The sequence below is a fragment of the Dicentrarchus labrax genome, unplaced genomic scaffold, assembly GCF_905237075.1.
Source record: "Dicentrarchus labrax unplaced genomic scaffold, dlabrax2021, whole genome shotgun sequence".
NCBI classification, from domain to species: Eukaryota; Metazoa; Chordata; class Actinopteri; family Moronidae; genus Dicentrarchus; species Dicentrarchus labrax.
Window position 1 is genome coordinate 10,701,368 of NW_026136711.1, and position 20,516 is coordinate 10,721,883.

General features: G+C 39.2%; 1 protein-coding gene across 1 annotated transcript; it reads left to right on the plus strand.

The window, feature by feature from the left end:
* The first annotated feature begins 14,721 nt into the window (after window positions 1–14,721).
* Window positions 14,722–19,314, plus strand: mdfic2 (MyoD family inhibitor domain containing 2). Its single transcript, XM_051414154.1, has 3 exons — window positions 14,722–14,890; window positions 16,692–16,907; window positions 18,796–19,314. The coding sequence occupies exons 1-3, from the start codon at window positions 14,794–14,796 to the stop codon at window positions 19,050–19,052; spliced, it is 570 nt and encodes a 189-aa protein (XP_051270114.1). The 5' UTR covers window positions 14,722–14,793; the 3' UTR covers window positions 19,053–19,314.
* The last annotated feature ends 1,202 nt before the right edge of the window (window positions 19,315–20,516 follow it).

The following is a 20,516-nucleotide window of genomic DNA, read 5'->3' on the forward strand; positions in this document are numbered from 1 at the left end:
TAAATTAGTGCCATATAATTGACTGATTAAACGCTTATTGATTGCTGAGATCCGGATGATGGAGACAGGAAGATATGGATACTCTTGCCCTTGCATTTTACACTGTCCTCTGTTCATGAGGAAGCATAATACACACTTAGCCAAAGAGAAACGGATCCCTGATGGGAAAAAATCCTGACTGGTGCTACATTATGAGGGTTGAACTTTTATCAAGATTGCCGAGAATTCATCAGGATCGTAAGTTTTTCTGAACAGCTGCTTTAATGAATGCATATTAGAAATTAAATGTATTGTGTTTTTGTACAAATTTCTGTCTATCTGATAACCAAATAGGGCAGTGTTTGGCAGTCTCACAGGGCTTTAGGAGACAGGGATTGACATGCGGCAGCCTCAAGGTCAGAGTCTGTTGCTCCCCTGAAAGCCTCCAGCCACTGATAGACACGTCTTCCCTCCTGAGCCGTGCTGGAGCGAACACACCACAGAACATCTGTTCGCAAACAGCCCTGATGGAGCCATACTGACACCGAAATGCGCACCCGCCGCCCGCGCCTCACCACCCAATTCCCCGGCCGGGGCCAGATGGCGGCCCGCACTGCCGCTCCCTCCTCTCCTCGTCCAGGACAAATCATGAGGAAGAATGGCCTGCAGGTACCGCCCCAGGCACGCCTGTGCCACTCACCGCTGACCACCCTCTGGTGGCTTCCAATGTTCCCTCCTGTCAAAAGACAAATTGTCCAACAGACTGCTCTTTTATGAATTCACCCCGCGGTCCATTTCTCAAAAGAGGTTAAGGAAAATCCTTGGCCTGAGCTGCTCAACTTTGAGACACAACTCTGTTCTCTGAAAAGTTAAGAGGCCTGGATACAGAGCAAAGCAAGAGGTCTTGGAACGCAGGGCTACTCCCAGTTTCTGCACAATGGCTGATTGTTAATCCCAGTCCAACTGGCACACCTCACTACCATCCTCTGTGCTTGACCTCTGAGTGATGTGTTCTGTTGCCATCATAAATAGGAACATAGGTAAGGAAGAAGAGAGAAGATTAGATAACCTATTATGTGAAAATACCAGACCAGTTTAAAACAGCAAAGCAAATGACTGGAAAATAAAACACAGACTATTCCCATCTCCTGGCAAGTGTTTATTCAGTGTCAGTTCGGAGAAGCTGAACCTAAAATTTGAAAAGGATAAACACAAATGAGTGAGGTTAACCACTAACACTGCTTCAGTTTCACATTCACACACAGTCAGACTATATGCACACAGACACACACATCAGTCATCAAGCAAACAACCAAAATCATCTCATCATCATAAAAAGCAGTTGTTCTGTTCTGTGATTCAGCAGCTGCTGATGTGCTTTTCTCTGGTTACTTTCATGTGATGTGGGTTATTTCTCTGTGCTGGATCTCACTTTAAGAGACTATTTCAGCTCGGGAGTCATCTTTTTACAGGTGACCCGGTTAGGAATGCCAACACAGATCAGGGATAAGTGTGATTAATCTCCGCTGACATTCTTATGGCACCTTTTACACAGCTTTTCATCTTGAGGCTGCACAGGAGAAATGTGTGGGAAACAATATATCTCCAATGACAGTAAAAATCTGCCTCATGGATAACTGCAATATCTGCTCATTTAGCCTTAGTGCTATTTTTGGGGTTACCTCAGGTTTGCTCTAGTTATAGTTACAACTAATATCCTGGCTGGATATTCTGAGTGAGCTGTAGATCAAATAGATGAGACTTTCTTTCACCACTGTGTCATGGTGCAAATTAGGCTTTGCCTGTACGTACAAATACATGGATATTTACATTATGCATAATGGCTACCCTGGCATTTGCAGTGGCAGTCTATTCTTTATGCTATATGTGCTGTATAAAGTGGGCCCAGGCAAGTTTTTAATAGGTCACAAGGTAGGTCAGAATGGGGAAAACATACACATTAATGCTTTGTCATAATGCCACAGTAGCACCCTGCATTCCTCTGAATACGACTTATAAAACACTCCTCAAATAAACATTATCCTTCTTTACTTTTCATTTTACTGGACAGGAAATATGCTAAATACTGACCAGGTATCACAGGCAGGAAGCAATGCTAATACTACCACTCATACTTATTATTATAAAACCATTACATCTGTATGTCTAGATACTTGGGGTAAGTGGGAAAATATGTATTTTGTGAATTAGGTGAACTGACCCTTTAAAGGTCAGACTGGCGATATTCTATAATTATTTTCATTGTCAACAAATTCCATGAAAAGGGCTAAACCAAAAATTTTGTATATTGTTTAATTATCCCCCCTAAAACAACTGGGCACTGTAGTTTTTGTCAAACATTACTCAAGCTGAAGTAAACAGTCAGTTTGCTGGAGATTATTTTCTGGTGCGGATCAATACACATTTGGTGCTCTAGTGAGTGTTTACTGCAGCAGTACAGTGTGGGATTTACTCCAAATAAACTGTAAACATGTTCATCATAGTGAAGTAATATATCGCTCACTGCAACTATGTGGCTCTTGAACATGTTTATAATATTTTTTGGGCCACAATGGAGCAATTATATCAGGCTTTGCATACACAGATAATAGTTGTTAGTAAGATAAATTCAATGTTGGTTTTGATTTTTAATGTTTTTGTGGACAATAAGAAAAATATATCACCAGACTTATCTGTAATATCAGATTTCCTGTACTGTACCATTGTCAATTTTGCTTTGGATCATTTATCATGTAAGACGTAGAAAAAAAAAAGGAAAAACATTTTGGCTTTACAGTGGACCATTAATACATTGAAATAAGCAGAAATAAACTCCCAATAGTTCCCAGAACTGCTCTGTGCTAATCCATTTTAAGATTCATTGTAAATTAATAATCTCAACATATTTATAAAACATCTTGAAACACAATCTTGCCAAGATAACAATTTAGATGCAAAATTATTGGTGTAAGACATATTCATATAACAGCATACGTATGTGGGGAAAACCCAGAATCATCTGATCATATACAGATAAATCGTCTCAGCTGTGTACTGGTAATGTTTGTGGCTCAGTGAGACATGGGTTTGGCCTCTACATGATCAAACACTTCTCTCTCAGCTCCAACCAGACCACAGCCTCTTGACCCATGCCAGCTGCCTGGAAACATTTGAACTAATATTTACACCACTTAAGAAGTTCCATAAACATCAAATATCAAGTTGAGCACTATCAAAAAAGCCTCACAAGTGCCCTTAATGAGACAATATGACTAAATAAGGTAAGCTGTTGCATCATCGGAATGACTCACCAATTTTTGGACAGCTTCTATTGAGATGAGAAACCATTCTGCTTGGCTACTTCCTGAGCAACACTTCAAGCATGTTTACAGTAAAACCAGGGCCCTCGAGACACACTACGCAAGAGTGCACTTGACCATGTGACGTGCTCTCTGAGAATGAGGTAAAAAATATCTTGAACTAAGCAGGCCCCTACGGCAAAAGATCTCCACCAAATTGCACTGGTGTTATTCATTGAGATTGCGCTAATTAAAGCTGTGCTTCATGGAAGAAGAGGTGGGATGGGGGTTGTATTTCTCAAAGCACTCACAAGCTTAATGGTGCAGAGAGTTTCTACCTGATGAGGGCATTCCTACCACAGGTATGTGTCCCGACAGCCAAACAGCAATTTAGCACTCCACTACAAGTGTTTACACTGCACTTTGGCATTGCAACTTTTTAAATATACCTTGCTGTTTTTTAATACTCAGTGAGTCTTTACATTAAGAGGGTAAGTTTGAAAACTTGCAAATAGTATGCTAAGCCTGTATGGTTTCAGTCAGTGCCCTCCGGGGCCACAGTGGGAGCTTGTCCCTGCAGAGCTGTGGCTGAAGCCCACTCACTGTCAGAGTGGAGCCAGTTGGCGCTGCAGGGAGGACAAGGATAAAGGGAGGGTGTGGATTGGAAGGGTTGGTGGAGGGGGGCTGCTCTTCTGCCTTCAATCCCACATGATCTCACTGGTCCTGGAGAGTATATCAGGCAAAAGCAGCGTGATCATTAAATGCCCATGCTGCAAATCTTTTTAATTATTCTCCTTCCTCCCTAGCCTTTTAATGAGAGGAGTATCCACAGATAATGCGGGTAATTGGACAATGGGATTCACTCATTCAATTATTGACCACTGAATCTGCTCAAGAGTTGATGGGTAATTCTCATTCTCGGCTCTGGCTCCGGGGCTCAGCATTTAGCATCCTGGTGAAAAACCAAACATCGCTCCTTCTGGTGGATTGTATGTCATTTAAATCCATTTTTTGGGCTCCATCCAAAAAGCATATTAGATTATAATTTGTTTGAACCATGAAAGGGTTAGATCTAAATACTGTGTGGCAGGCCTATCCATAAAGTCTTGCTAAGTAACCTCTGGTATGCGATGCCGGCCTTTGCACTTAAACCACATATTGCCATTTTCAGTGGGAGACGTGCATGCTGAGTAATCGGCTTTTGTTTAAAATCCATTGAAATCGGAGAGGAGTGTGTACTAGTCATTTTAATGATCTGCCCTGAATCTGGCAGAACGATCCAGCTGCGTTTAGAACGTCCACTGGAATTGACATTAAATGTTCATGATGAGAGGTGAGTGGACATTAAAGGAATAGTTCGATATTCAGTGAAATACACTTTTTTTGCTCTCTTGCTGAGAGTTAGATGAAAAGATTGATAGCACTGCTATGGAAGCCACAACCAGGTTAGCTTCAAGACAGGGGACAACAGCTAGCTCAACTGGCTCTGTCCAAAGGTAAAAAAAAAATCACCTATCAGGGCCTCAAAAGCTCACTTATTGACAAGTTGTACCATGTTTGTTTAATCCTAAACTAAAAATTTTGCAACTCAGTCTGCTTCATAGATACAAAATGTGAGGAAAAAAAGAGTCTGTGAGAAAATAACAGTGAAGAGTAAGTAAGTAAGAACAGTCAGAGACAGCCGAACACACCGTCAGTACAGGAACAGCTATGTGTACATTTGCATCACTTTCTTTGCACAAATCTTTACACTTGTTTGTTTTTAATAAACAAGATATAACATATTAATGCATGACCTTTAGAGCTAATGGTTGGTGGATTATTTACCTTTGGAAAGAGCCACGCGCAGCTTACCTCTGTTTTCATTGTTTGTGCTAAGCTAAACTAAGTTTTGACTGTCTTTTGTTGTTGAGTAGTAGCTATCATTCTTCTCAAATAAACTAAGATAGAAAGAAAACACATATTTCCCTAAATGTCAAACCATTCTTTAAAGTTACAAAAGGAAATATAAGTGAAATATTGTTTAACAATAAACCTCACCTTTGGGGTGTTGGTGGAGGTGAATTATCTTCCCACAAAAAGCACAAATCTCATGTAGGCCTACACTTCTTTACACAAGTATTTATGGTTTATCCTGGCTGACTTGGGATTGCAAGCAGCAGAGTAAACACTGTTTCCCGGCTAAAAAAAGGCGACTACTTTCCCCCCATCTGGACCCTTGCTTAATGCTCAATTGAAAAAAGCCAGTCTCTGGATAAAGGACTTCTCCAGTTTGAGTGAATTTCAAACCTGAAGGCAAAATCTACAAACCACAGCGAAAACCCAAGAGAGAGGGAGAATTCCCCCACTGATCATCCAATTTAGCTGATAGCAGTGTGTGTGGAAAAAAAAGAAAACAGGGAGAAGAAGGAGAAAAAAAAATATCTCACAGGAATCTTCCATCACCCTGCTTCTTTGCGGCGGCCCACATTGATCCAGCGCATTAATCATAAGCAGACAAACAGCATGTTGTGTCTGTTGGTAATTGTGACTCTCAACCATACTTAGCCTATAGCTACTCTCAACACGAGCTGATAAACCACTCTATTACTACAGCACAATGTAGGACACGTTCCGTCAATGGCAGCTTGAGAGCAAAGAGCTTCCTGCAGCAATATCACAAAAGGCCGTTTATCTGCGTTCACTAATGGAATAACACACATTCTACCGAGGAGAAGTCAAGATATTTTCTCAGTGGCATTGCTCTATTAGAAGGAACTGGAGGAAACATATTTTTTACACTGGGAGGAAGAGGTTTGCTACTGCTAGCTTTCCAGCACAGCGCTCATGTTAACAACCTCCCCCTACCTCACTCCACTTGTGAAATTCACACCTCCAGCTAGAGTCATTATCATAATTGTTACCAAATACTGTAACTCCCAAGTTTTAATTGCAATACCATTAATTTCCAATCTGAATGATTCCCTTGCACAGACAATTTCATTTCCAAATTGACATCCCCACTCAAATGATTTTATATAAACACACTGATAAAAAATAATAATATCTCAAGGGCCAAAACGGCAAGGAAGAAGGAGGGGAGGGAAATTATTTCAATATGGTTTAGAGGCAGGCAAATTGTATCAAGAGCTAGTCACAGTTACTCCTCCAAGGCTTTAAAACAAATATGCCCTTCAACTGACGCGTTATCATCGTCTCCGCACTGCAAATAAACTATGCCTTGCCTCATTTCTTTTCAAGATAAAAGACCAGTCGTTTGGGCATAATGGTCAGGGCCAACAAAATGAAATAATAAACCATTCATTAAATCAAGCACACAAGTGGTAACTTTTCTAATAAAAGATTCTGAAAGTTTAATTAATAGCAGTCGTTAGCGCTCGTTTAAAACTTATCGATTTAAACATAACAATATGTTAAAATAATGTATCCTGCAACAGTCATCACCCTCCCTCAGAGGGGCCTCTGCTCACACCTCATTGTAATCAACAGATTGTTAGACATGCATTTTCTGGGCCACTGACAAAGCCTGATATATGGGGTCGAAGGGAGCGTTCGTAATCCATCCATTGCTGCAATTTATTATCTTATTTTAATTGTATACACAAACATTGAGGTGATTTAGGTGACACGGTGGAAAGATGAAATCCGTTTATATTAAAAGGGTTGCTCACCCCTAGAGCCCACTGCCAGCAACACCTTTCAATGACTGCTTTTAACAACATGGTTATTGTTTTATTGATCAGGGTTTTATTACAGATTTGACACCCATGTTATGTGTTAATCGAACCGCATATAATTTTTTGACACATATTTTACGAGATTATGACTGCAATTAATTTAATAACTATTATTTTTTCGGTGATTTCAGTCTTAACGAGGTTTGTGGGAGAGTGCTCCATTCGTCTCTTGGCTGTGTTGTCACTCATGCACTCTCCGGCACGGTGGCGCAGTGCATGACCTTAATGGAAGCCACGGAAATGGCCAATCGAGCTATAGCGTCCGCACTCCCCAGCTCATTGCGGAGCCACCTTCTTTTGTTCTAGGAAGTGATATCACTATTAAGGAAGCCATTCATAGCCATATAATTCCTCCTTTCTACACTTAAACGCTCCAAGCTTATGGGAAAATTATACAAGTCAGCCTTTGCTCAAAAGTACTTTGAGGATGTGTCATTTTTCAGGCAGTGTACGTTTAACCTGGGAGGTAAAAAAATAACCATTTTCTGCAATGTGAAGAAGGATTAATATCTTTTCTTAAAACACAAATTATGCAACATTGGCTTTACACACAGTAAATCAGGAAAACATGGACGCCTGCTGACGGTACGTGGGCAGTTAAAGCAGGACAGGGGGACAGGGAACATAACAGTGTGTCAAGCTGAGATAAAGCTCACACATCTATAAAGGCAGACACGGAACGGGGCCACTGTTGGTCAATAGCCTCCATCTGTGTCTCCTCTCATGTCTAAGAAGTGCACATCTGCTGAACATGGCACAATTTATCTATCAGAAGAATTATTAATTAATAGTTCATCTCATCCTGTATAATTGAGGACAGATCTGGAACGCCATTAGCTGCGATAATAAAGAGAGCGATACCTCCCGCCCACCTGAGCACACGGGAAAAGCCTCCTCTGCTCCGGTTCTTTGTGGCCTTGTCAGCAAATGTATTCTTTTGCACTGAGCAGTAGTTAACAACTTATAGGTTTGTCAAACCAATTTCATTCTTTTTAAATCTTCATAGCAATTATCTTTTTGCATAATCAGTTTCAAGACCTTGGGGGTCTACTGGGTCTTGTAACGTCTTTAAAATAATTGTTCAGATAGTAATTTGAAGTTTTGTGGAAATTGCTTAATAATCAGATCCCAAAGTCAATATTTGGCTGAGGAACTAAGTTGTAGATGGAAAAGACTTCATGGAGCTCCGACAGAAAAGAGGACTAGCTAAAAATAAAATTACATCAGAAGTTGGAGCCAACTCAACATAAAAGCACGCATGTGTGTGTGTGTGCTCGGGTGTTTGAGTGTGTGTATGTGTCTGCTTGCACGCTCGGGCTAGTGGGTGTCCATGTGCATTCACATTACACAGTAGTTAACGTGTGTGTGTTCCACAGAGACTTTAACTGTACAGGTGCACATCCAGGTTTCCAGAGACAACGTGCAGATAAAGTAGACCCATTTGAACTCGTTTTAATTTTCCATTTTAACACACCATCAAATGAAATACAAAGTCAGAAAGATATCAGTGGGAATAAAGCTATATTATCATGAAATATTAACAGCTGTTGTGGACCTAACACAGCGGTTATCTACTTTGAGCATTTGAAAGATATCCAACTTAAAGGGAGGAGGCACGGATTTTATGTTTGTCCCAATTACCCTTGTAATGAGATGTATCTGAGTCTGTAGTAATGACAGTAATGAGAAAGATAAAATGACAATGTGTAAAAACAGAGCTGGCATATCAATGACTCCGCCAGACACAGCTCTCCGTCTGATGTATGCAGGGACAAAGGAAGTACGAGATCCGCGATCCCCCAACAGCAAGGACAAATAAAAGAAAATACAGGTCTAACACGGTGCTCCCCTTGACTCCTAAAGTATATATGAATCACTACCCTTATTATCACTCTGACACAGCAAGGAGCTTTGCTTTATGAATGCTACTTAAGGAGCATCTCATAATGTGCACTGACTAAACCCAATCATAATCTGTCTTGCCCAATAACAACAAGACAATGCTTTACAGAAAACGTCTGATGTCATATCATCATTACACTAATAGCAAAAGCCCGGGCTACTCTTAGCCCCACCCAATTAGTCATTTTAAACTGCTTATTGGTGAGAAAGCGTCAATGATCAATTCAAGCATTTAGCCTGTGGAGCAGGGCTTGAGTCAGTGCCAACATTGATTATCTGAAGGAGCAAATTGGTCTGTAATAATGGGTATTTCTCATGATGTCTGTGTGAAGCTGCAAAGACCATTTATTTAGTACAAATGCTGTACTGATGTAGGTTTTTCTTTTATTTATTTATGTATTATTTATTTTATTTTTTCTTTTATAGCTTAAAAGTAAAGCTCAGGTTTTTTTATTATGTATGCCAGTTATTGTTCTTATGTCCTAAAAATATATATTTAGGATGAATGTAATCCTCTTTAATACTTTTGGAAAAAAACAATTTTCTATAACACAACAAAATTGCAGCATTTAAAAAAGTAAATCTCTAAGTCAACATTTTATATTAACAATGGGTCAGATTATTATGTGTAAAGTGAAAGTTCTGGCTTGTAGTAACAAACCAAGGGCATCCACATTAGCTTATCACACCACTCAGCACCTCCCCTCACTTCTTTGGAATGTTTCATAATCTCGTAGCATCTTTCAGCTCATTGTCTTCGTTAAATGGCCCACAACTATACTGTTTGTTTCAGTGTCATTTAGCCTCTTTTAACCAGCATAAAACAGTTGTCAGTGAAAAAAAAAGACAATACAACTACAAAAGGCAAAGTTAGCAGCCAGTGAGCAAGCTTGTGAAGTATTCAGCAGGTAAAAAGGTGGATATTTCCCCTAAGAAGCCAGAAGAGATCAAATAAGAGTAAGTACTGGACTTACTGTACATTTGGCAGGTGTCCAGAAAGACAGCTCCCAATGAATGATAATGTTGCTCTTTGTCTGCTGGACCTGTTACGCAATGGTTTGCTTATGCTGGCCATACCACCTTTGTTCGGAGATAATGAATCAATGTGTTTTCAACTTGTTCTGCAGCCCCCAAGTAGCCAAAAAGCTTTACTTTTATTTATATCTGATACTGAGATGAATAAGGCTGAATATCAAACCTATATCCTTTATTCTTGTTTACAGACTTGAACAAGTCTGTAGCATTGAGTATCAAAGGCAGAAAGTACATAAAGCTGGCATATATTCTTAGTCTGACTGAACAAATAGTTCCTAATTTTGCCAGTTTTAGAATATTTTATTATGGAAAAAATAATGCATAGCTCCTTGTGTTTTGACTACATTTAACACTGGAGAGCTTCCTTGTTAAATAAGTGTCTTCTAGACTCAGGTATTGTCCCTAGCCCTAGTTACAAGGAACATCCAAGTAAGTTGCACAGCTACTGTACATTGATGTAGCAAATATTTGAAAGATATATAATTAAAAATAGATATTCTAAGTCACACATGTAACCAAGCTCATTAATCAGAAGATTTGACCAAATGCTTTTAAGGTTTATTATTGTTTGATCATTGTTGGCATCATACAATAAGACCTAAGACATTCACAAAACTTTCAGATATGCAAATTAAATACAGAATATTGACTGAGTAAAATAAAATAGATTGCCTGAAACCAGAGTATAGAAGCTCTGAAATCAGAGCAATACAGCCTAAATGTTAATAGAAAAAAAATCTATTTAGCCTTTTAGTGGGTTGAATAACTTCAAGGCTTTTTACGAACACCCCATGGATCATCGGGAGGTCCCAGGTGGGACTGTTGCCTCAGGAAACTCTCACTTCCTCCACTGTGGAGAGAATCCCCAGTTGGTTTAAGTCATATACTGTTAGACGCCAAAGAATCCAATTTACCCCATTCCCATACTTCTTTGATTTCTTTTGCTTTGTAAGGTCATTTATCTGCAATCTTAATTTGGAAACTGTGATTTCTTCCCTTTGTGACAAGCAGCAGGAGTTTCTTCCCCCCTTGCTTGGCTGTCATAAAGGTAGGCAGGTGTCCTTAAAGATGTTGAAAAAATTGAATATAACAGGCGTGTTCAATTAGAGCAAAATGATCTCGAAAATGAATTATTGTGTTCTTAATGGGCTGAGCAGAAACACTCCCCAGAGCTCACAAGGTGAGCTCTGCTTTAAGGTACAGCGCTTTAAGTGGATCAGTACAAACTGCTACACTCTGTGGTAGTTAATGAAGACCATGAATAACTGCAGAAATGTATACTCTTACCCATAGTAGAGCAGTCGGTCCATCAGAAAGGAATTCTTTGATTTCATATGTCATCCCTTCTCAAGCACAGCTCAGTTTCTCAGGGGTGATTTTTCAGGATTATCACCTAATCCTGTAAGGAAATAGCTATTGGAAGCAAGTGTTTCCGTCTCTTTTGCGCTGAAGTTTTCCAAAAACCTGATGGTAAAAGTTAGTGCTTAAATCAACACAAAGAATTGCTGGAAATGTTAATAGTATCATTATCTAGAAATTAAATGTGTGTTATGTGTTATGATTTAAAAATGTACTTATTAAATAAATAATAATAATTCAAACAAGCATGAGTGTGAAACTGTTTGACAACCATATGGTCTCATTTTATATCAGATATTGCAAATGTTTATTTTCCTATCCCTCACATTTTAGATTTGTTCCTTTTATCTATCAGAGGACAGTGACATCTGCCTATAAAAATAAAGCCGGCCCACCAGGGTTAACCATGTGTAAAAGGGGAGAGTGAATATGACATCAAGTGTCATCTTCCCTTTGTCTTAGCCGGCCTCAAGGTGACATGGGAGTCTGCTCTCATCACCAGAGCCAACTATGACACTTATTCTCTGTGGAACTCATTAAGGGGCAAAGGGGACCTCTGCACCGGCAGCATGTTCAACAAACTAAGACATTTTACTAAAACCAAAAAAAAAAAAAAGTCACAATTTCCATTTAATTCCACAGAACACCTGCCAAGACCACACACATGCATGGAGCAAATGCTAAGTTGCCCTTCCAAGGTGATCTGGACATGGCAGAATTAGAGGAAACATACTTTCTGTATGACTTTCACATGATTCGATTGTGCCTTGATGCTGCATTCAAAATGTCCTGCAAATAAGCCAGCTGATGGATATTTCAGGTAGTGCATGTGGGATGTTTTTGATACATTACAAATTGTGAAAGTGTCAATACAAGTTGCATTAAATTGTGACAAATATACCGATCTCAGCAGAACCAGATTTTGTTAATACAGCATTAAAGTAAGTCAGCTGCAGGATGTTCTTAAAAATGATAAATGAAAAAACGTGTTAGATGTGAATGCAACAGAAAAAATTATCTTTCACTCCCAGGCAGCAGATTTTTTGCTTTATAGCACATAATACACTGTGATGATCAGACAGATATCATGATCTGAAGTGCTAAAGTTTCTAATAATTTCAAGACAATGTAAAAATGGAAAATACCACCATTTATTCAATAGAGCTGATAGGAACTGTTGATGGGAAGTTATGGAACTTTTTCACTTTGTGCACAAAATTGTTGCTGTATTTAACTATATGCCATATTATATTGAAAAACAAACAAACAAGGAAAAAAATTACACAGAACCGTCACATTCACAATAAAGAGTTGAAACTACCATGTGTCTTTTAATGTTGCAACAAGCATTGAGTATTCAGTGCATTACCAAGATGAAGGTTATTGCTTTGATTAGGGCATTTTATGGTTAACAATGACCTACTTTAACCTAAACCAACGATCTGAGTTTTTACAATGTGAGTGTGTTGTCCCAAAGGAGTTGTGGTAGTCTCAAGGCTAATGGGAAAAAAGCACTGTTGGTTTTGTTGGCATTGTATTTCATGTGGATGAATTTATAACTCTACTACTTTTGTCGCTAAATGAACGCCTCGTTGCTCTTGTCGTCCAAACCAGTAGTTCTTCTATTATGATATGTGGCTTTGCTGCTCTTCATTTTCAAACACAACACTCTAGTTCACCTTCTGGCTTTTGTGGCACACAAGCAGAATCTAAACACCAACCGAAATCTGACTAAGGCATAAACATGCAAAGAGTGATTCAAAATATGATGACCCGCCTCCGCTAATGGAATGCTCTGCTTTTTTATGCTTATAACCAAATTATCATTGCTTAATATTTGTGGTTGCTCCGCTCAACAACAGCAAGCAAGACCTCCCTCCCCAAAAAAGGTAAATTCCTTCGAAAGGAAAGTAAGATGGAGTAGGTGGAGTAACAGTTCCCCCCGAGCACAGCAAGACTGAAGCTGCGATGAGAAGCACAGCTGGATGTGTATGAGTACCTGTTTACATCTGTAAATAATGGAGTGGACTGTAAGTGCTGTGAAGGGGGTCAGAAAGCTTTCACTTAGATGCACTGTAATTTGTACCTGAACTTGATCTCAGGCTGTCACGTCCCTCTACATTAGGGAAAGCTCTAATGGGCAGTGTCAGCCACTGTGACTTTTCTGCAGACACAGGGCCACACAGCTCATTTCAAAGAGAGAACATTTCCACAGGAGCCAAATTAACTACGCAACCCGCTGAACCTCTCTGACGGCGTGATTGACGTTGACCAATAAAACAAAACCTGCTGTGTCAGTGAGAAACAACAAGACCACAGAGTGGAAATATGGTGTTGTCACATCCTCGCCGGAGGCCTTTTGAAGAACACAAGAGCACAATCTTGATTTGTCTTTTTTCCATCACATTGTATCACCATCACAACACAAGGAAAATGAAAGGAGGTGGAGATGGAAGAAAGAAAAGCACTAGAAACTCTCTGTGGAAGTTCTCTTCAGGAGTTATATTTACACTGAATGCAGCATAGTGGGAGCTCAGTAGACAAATACTCTCACATCTTAATTTTTCAATTAGCATGGCTCTTGTTCTCTAAACATATGCAAACACAGCGGGGCATCTATTAAAATGCAACTCTAGTGTTGAGCCTAATTAGAGTAAATTGGTTGGCTTGTATTCGGAGAAATTTGAATGCAGCTCACTATCCATGTTTCACCGTGTGTTTCGCCCCAACAAACAAACTGGCACTGGCTGCCTCATGCATATGTTCAGCAGAATCACAGCCTTGAAGGAGTGACTGAGATGTAGTGTGTGTGTATGAGTGAGTGTGTATCAAAATGTATGCTTTTTTCTTTAAAATACTCAGTATCTGCCAAATATTTTACATAGTCTGCAAAACAGTGACTTTTCTATCTCCTATATTATCTCTATCACATTACTGTAACATCACATACTCTTTATAGTGTGCCCTGATTGCTTAATAATGCATTTGTACAGGGAATTACAGTTTTAATGTGATATCTCCTTTTATTGCGTGATGCTCTGCATTTGCCTTTGGCTTCATTATCACTTCACAAAGGGAACTAACTCAAACTAATAAAATGTTGCTGACTTTGCCCCGGTGATGTTTTCATAGGAGCGGATCTCCAGCATTTTGCCAACGTCATTGGAACATTGGAGAGGCTTACTGTACAGTAGGCAGCAGGCCAAATGGACCCTGTGCAATGTAAAGGATAATTTGTGCTGGATGCTCTCTGCTCTGCCGAGGTAAACAGCTGCCTCCACAGCTAGGACGAGAAGACTATGTCTCAGCCCCGCTGCATGAGAACCTAATCCAGAGAGCTAAACGAGTGTATGAAGACACCGAGCTGTGGTAACACTGGGTTAGACATTAACTCACGTTGGCCCCAGTTGTGTGCAGCCCCATATTTTTGGCTTGGGGTAATCAGGTTTGTCATACGAAGTGCATTTTTTATTTGTGATGCAATGGACCAGATGGCAGATGAAATGACTCTGAGAGCCGATGTGAAAGACAAAGGGAGAGCAAACACTGCTGAGGAGAGCTCTACGTGGGTGAGAGGAGGTGAGTGAATGTGACTCAGGTCTGTTTGAGTCACTGTGTTTCTTGTAAATTTGTGTTCTGATAATGTGCAGTAGTCAGTGTCACCCTTCCCGTGCCTGGCAATTTCTTACTAGTATATTTAACTTGGGAAATAAAAAAATAAACTGCAAAACAATTTCCCTAACAAATCACATTTTGCAGCAATGAAACAAATGGATTTTGTCAGCCACTTGCTTGCATATATTCTTTAAATTGTGTAGATGTTTCCTTCCATATACTTCTGATGTGCTGCAAATTCAAATCTGCATTTTGATTTAAAACATGAAGTGAAATTATTGTCAGATCCACCACTCCTAGAAACAGTGGTGTCTAATGAGTGTGCGTGGCTCGGTGAAACACAGCAACAAAACCTGAAAAATGCATAGTATGCCTGCAGGCCTTATTTCTCTATCAGCTAATGGTCATGGGCATGGACCAGCTTTACTTCTTACTTAATTCATTAGATAACCTGGGAGCATCACGCTGCTTCTCAGCTCAAACAAACACAGTCAGCACTGATTTCGAATTTCATTTTAACTTGTTGTGCTTCAAATACCAATCCCTGCCTTCTTCACTTCGCATTCAATCACTGAGAAATGACAGATAAAAACACAGACAATCCTAATGAGTGATAAAAGGAGACCACAAGCTGACGAAATGTGATAACAAGAGAGACTGTTTTGAACTTCGTATTCTGTATACTTTTTCATACGTATTAAAAAACAGCTAATAAAATCTTAAAACTGGCCAATACAGCCCTGAGCAACGTCCATTTGTATCTCTCTTTCAACAATTTAGGTAAGACAAATACAGTTTATTCAACTTTCAAAAATGTGTCCAGCATGTGAATAAATCATTAGGCATTAAATGTTTAATAAAACAGAGAAAGGAATGGTGAATAATTCATTTTGAATAGGTGGTGAAAAGGTAAACAGTCTGCAGCCAGTGCAATAATTCATTAATATCTATTTAAATCAGATGTTAACAAACAGATCTACTCCTGCACGCCAGAAATTTCACAACCTAACTCCACATTCTGATTTCCTGGAAGTTTCTTCAGCACATAGACTGCAGTATGAACACTATAGGTTTTATTAATTTTCATTGTGTTCCTATGGTCGCTCATCAGCAGTTTCAGAAGCTACGAAAGTAACACCACTGAAGTGCTCATTTTCTTATTCACAACTTTGCATGCACCGTGCAGAGGCAACATTTTGGATTCATCGCCGCTTGCGAATTGAGTTAACTCATTTAGATTCAGATATCAGTCTTGTTGTGTTTATCGCATATGATGTGGAGGTTCTTTCCTGTTGTGTCGTGTCACGCCCTATTGTATAAAAATTTTGTATTATGTTATGTTTAGGGCTGTGCCCGAGTGAAGATTTTCCTGGTCGACTTATAGTCATTAGATAAAGTCAATAACTCACTAGTCTTTGCATGTTTATAAAAATAAAAACTGTGGCACTGTTGCATATGATAATTGTACTAGCTAGTACTAGCTAGTACAATTATCATATAAATACCCTATTCAACGATCTGAATTCTGTCCTCTTGTATTCTGTTGTATTGTATTGTGTTGTTTCATTTTGTTTTGAATCAGCAGCTTTAATCCAAAAGTATCTAAAAATCTGGCCAGTTACACTAGTGCCCATTAGGTTTCAGGCTCTGTGCTCTTACACTAACACATTCTGGGGTTAGGGTCTTTAAAGTTGTATTTTTCAGATAAACAAATTGCACCTGTTACTAACTTATGTGTCTTTAACATCTTTTGTCACTTGGACAGAAAGGATACAAAGTGAAGCTCAAGTTAGCAGCTGGAGACTTGATGCCTCTGCAGAAACTGTGCCTGTGGAGAACAGTAGAGACGGAGACACTCAGCAACCTACAGTGTGCAACAGCTCTTCTTCCCCACTTTTCTCTTTGAAAATGTACCTGAGGAGATCTTCTGCAGCATCCTCCACCACAGACTCTTTGTCTTCTCATCAGAGCAACATGGGAGGTTAGTGACACCTGCACACCAGCGCACCCGTCGGATGCCTTCTAGCTGCACACACAGCTGTTGTGGTCTGTTCCCAAAGCCTTCTTGACAAACACACATTAAAATCACTGAAAGAAAAAAATCTTGTGTTCAGAAAATGAATTATGAAATTAACTTTTTCATAGCTTTTCCACTGATGAAATAAATGATGATTAATATGCAGAATAATAATGCCACAGACCACAGACAGAATAAAAAATTTGACAAATTGCAAGCTTTATGCCTCACCATGCTGTGAGAATGCTTAAATACAGTTCATATAATCAATTATGAAAATGTGTGAATAATTTAGAAACTGAAACTACAGCAAAAAAGAGAAAAACTAATGCAAAAAAATGGCCACCAAAGTAGACTCACTACTGTAGATGCAGCAGCATAAGTGATTGCACCACAGACAGTTTGTGTTCTTATGCACTTAAATTAATATTAAATAAGCTGGTAATTCAGTAAGGATAAAGGCTTTTTATTAAAGAAATAGTTCAGTATTTTAGGAAATGTTTTGCTTTCTTTCCAAGAGATGAGAAATTATGATGATGTCAATCTCATGTCTGTGCGTAGTTAGCTAGCTTAGCATAAAGACTGTTCTTCAGTCACCACAGGTCTTTGGTATAGGTCACTGGGCAATCTCAGAACCCATCGGCTATCATCTGACAATGATTTAGCCTCTCGTGGTAACAGTGGCCAGTGTTTCCGGCCAATATTTCCGGCATGTCCAGCAGATATCTGGATAATGGATTTTCGGGCCAAGACTTCCTCTTTCTCGCTCTAGTTATTGTCTACAGTCCGATTACCAACTTGAGACGCAAGCTGATATCTGCATATGAAATTTTTTTAAAAAAGCTAATAAAAAGTTGAAACGATTGGTTCTGAGATTGCACTTTGGTCAATGTGTTATCTGCCTTTTTTGTGCACCAGCAAAAAAGTGTGAACTTGAACAACACTTTTCCTATTTGCATATTTCAGTTCTTACAGACTCTCTGACCCAAACTGATCTAACTTTTGAATGTGTTGTGAAATTGCAGCCACATTTATATACTTACATCAACTATGAGTGATTCCTGTAACAGCATAAATTTAAATGACTTTAGCCTAATTGTCAAAAGACTGAATAATTCATCTTCGTAAAGTCCTTATAATACCTCAAAGGATGTTCTCCAAAATCAGCATGATTGTCCATTGTGAACTGTATTTTGATCTTAATCCATGTGCAGATTAAAAAAAGTTATAAATATAAACAAGTAAAGCCTTGTAAGAGCTATGCCTTCACTAAAATATTTGCAACACAAGCCATAAGGACTTTCCTACAATATGTTTTCGGTGAGTAACTGTCTGTAAATGGTCAGTGTCATATGATGATCTAATGCTTTATAGCACCCATGGGAGTACCATTTGGCAAAGGCTGCTGGGAAGACACATAGCACATTGTTTTATTGCAACCACAACGCAACTTAGAAATGCTCTTGGCAAAGTACACAGGAGAGACTTCTGGTAATTGATTATGTCTCCAAACAGCTTTCTTGCTTGTCTCTCTGTGAGGGATCAAGGCTTGATTTCCTAAATTATGCATGTGTAAAGGAAGGAAAGGAGGCTTTTAAAATTTTACAAGATATAAGTGAGGAGCAGCAGCTCTTATAGCAGCACAGATGATTTATGTCCCAAGATATGGTTTAAACACAATTCATCACACATCATCTCAAAGAGGTCATTGCAAATGTGTGAAGAGGGGAGGCCTTTATTTTTTATTTTCAAGACCAACTGAAACAAAAAATTTTTATTGTTGAATAAAAAATAAATACAATAAAGCAAACATGTTTTTATTGTCCTTCCTGACTGTATGTGTCTCCCTCAGTTGATTATGCAGGAATTGTCCTCAACTGTCTCTTCTGCCGGTTCTACGATATGATCCACATGCTACCAGACTGCTGTGAGAGAGTTGCCAATCACTGCTGCCCCAACTACAAACAAGTCGTCACCAAAGCGGAGTCTCCGCCCAGCAGTAACGATGACTCTTTCACAGACTTGGATTGTGGTCTGTGCAGTTTCTGTCAGGATACAAGTGACTGCCTGGAGTTGGCTATGGAGGTTTCAGAATTATGCTATCACTAGTATGATAAGAAACTGGTTGGATAATCAAGGATCAGGATGTGGAGTGGAGGATTTCTAAGGGCTCACAAATAAATACAAATAAAATGAAATGCTGTAATATGCAACATTTGTGATACTAAAATGACAATAAATATATGCATTATCCATCTGTTTATGCATTTGACCTGGTGTTTATATGTTTATATCGCTGCTTTAAGGATGAAAAGATGATAACTGAACAATGCATACGCATCCCAAACCACCCTTGTAAATACATTTTCTGCTGGATATATTTCAAAATAAATGAATTTCTTTATCCCTGACCTCCTCTTACTTGGTTGTTACAAAAACATCACTGCTGTTAAAATAAGCATCTACTGTAGATACTGAATGAATGAATACCTTAACAGTCTGACTAATGTAGTGTCTTGAATTTCAATTGTACAGTACCAAATCACTATGCAGCAAGGGAGCACTGTCATCACAAACAACACACTAGCCTTGAGGGCTGTGAATTCCATCGCTGCTGCTCTGTTGATACACACACTGACACACCAGCAAGCACTTCAGCTTCAACATGATAGTTTTTCTGAAGTATGGAAAAAAAGATCTTGAAGCCTGTCCCCTGTTGAGCGTGCCTATTTCAGTTCAAGTGCCACTGGAAACACAGGAGCCGTTGGATGTGGCATTTGTAGGACACTCGTCCTTGTCGCTCCCCTCGACCTCTGTTCTCAAAGACAGTTCTCTCAAGTGGTAGATCACTGTTTGGATCACTTCAGTCTGAAATATGTCCTTGTCACATAATAGGAAATGGTGCTGCTATGTCAGTGTGAGAACAGTATACAGGACAACATTGTTCTTGAGCATCATCTGTTTCCCAGAGAGGTCAGTGTGAGAGCCCAGGCGCACAGCACAGTGTTTCTGGATTACCAAACATTTGTTTTCTGCCATTATATATAAAGACCAAGAGAGTGATCTCACTCTATAAACAAGGAGACTATTATAGTGCAGTTGTCAGAAGCACTGCCATCGCCTGCTGTTACAGTTATACACTGTGGTAATGGTACTGTATTAGTGCAGCCCTGAGACACACTGTATGAAAGCGCATGGTAAGGAAATTCACTTTTATGTGTACAGCAGACCCACCATGAGCTATCATTGTACATCATGTGTTCCAACTCTGTAGCTCAGAAATGGTTTATTTTTCCTTATGAATTACTACACTGCCCATGAGCCTTTGTGAATCCCATGACACATTTAGCACTGACAAAGGGTTGTGTTTTACTGTAGAACAGTAGACAAACACTGGCATTCATTTACTCCTCAAAAACATTATACACAGGGTTTTACCCTGAATATTATTATTATTGTTATTATCATTATGAGAATGTAATATTCATAACTATGTTTTCATTAGTGTATAATTAATCACCTGAACAATTGTTATGTTTTCGCAACCTAAATCTACAGAGTGAGTGGGACTTC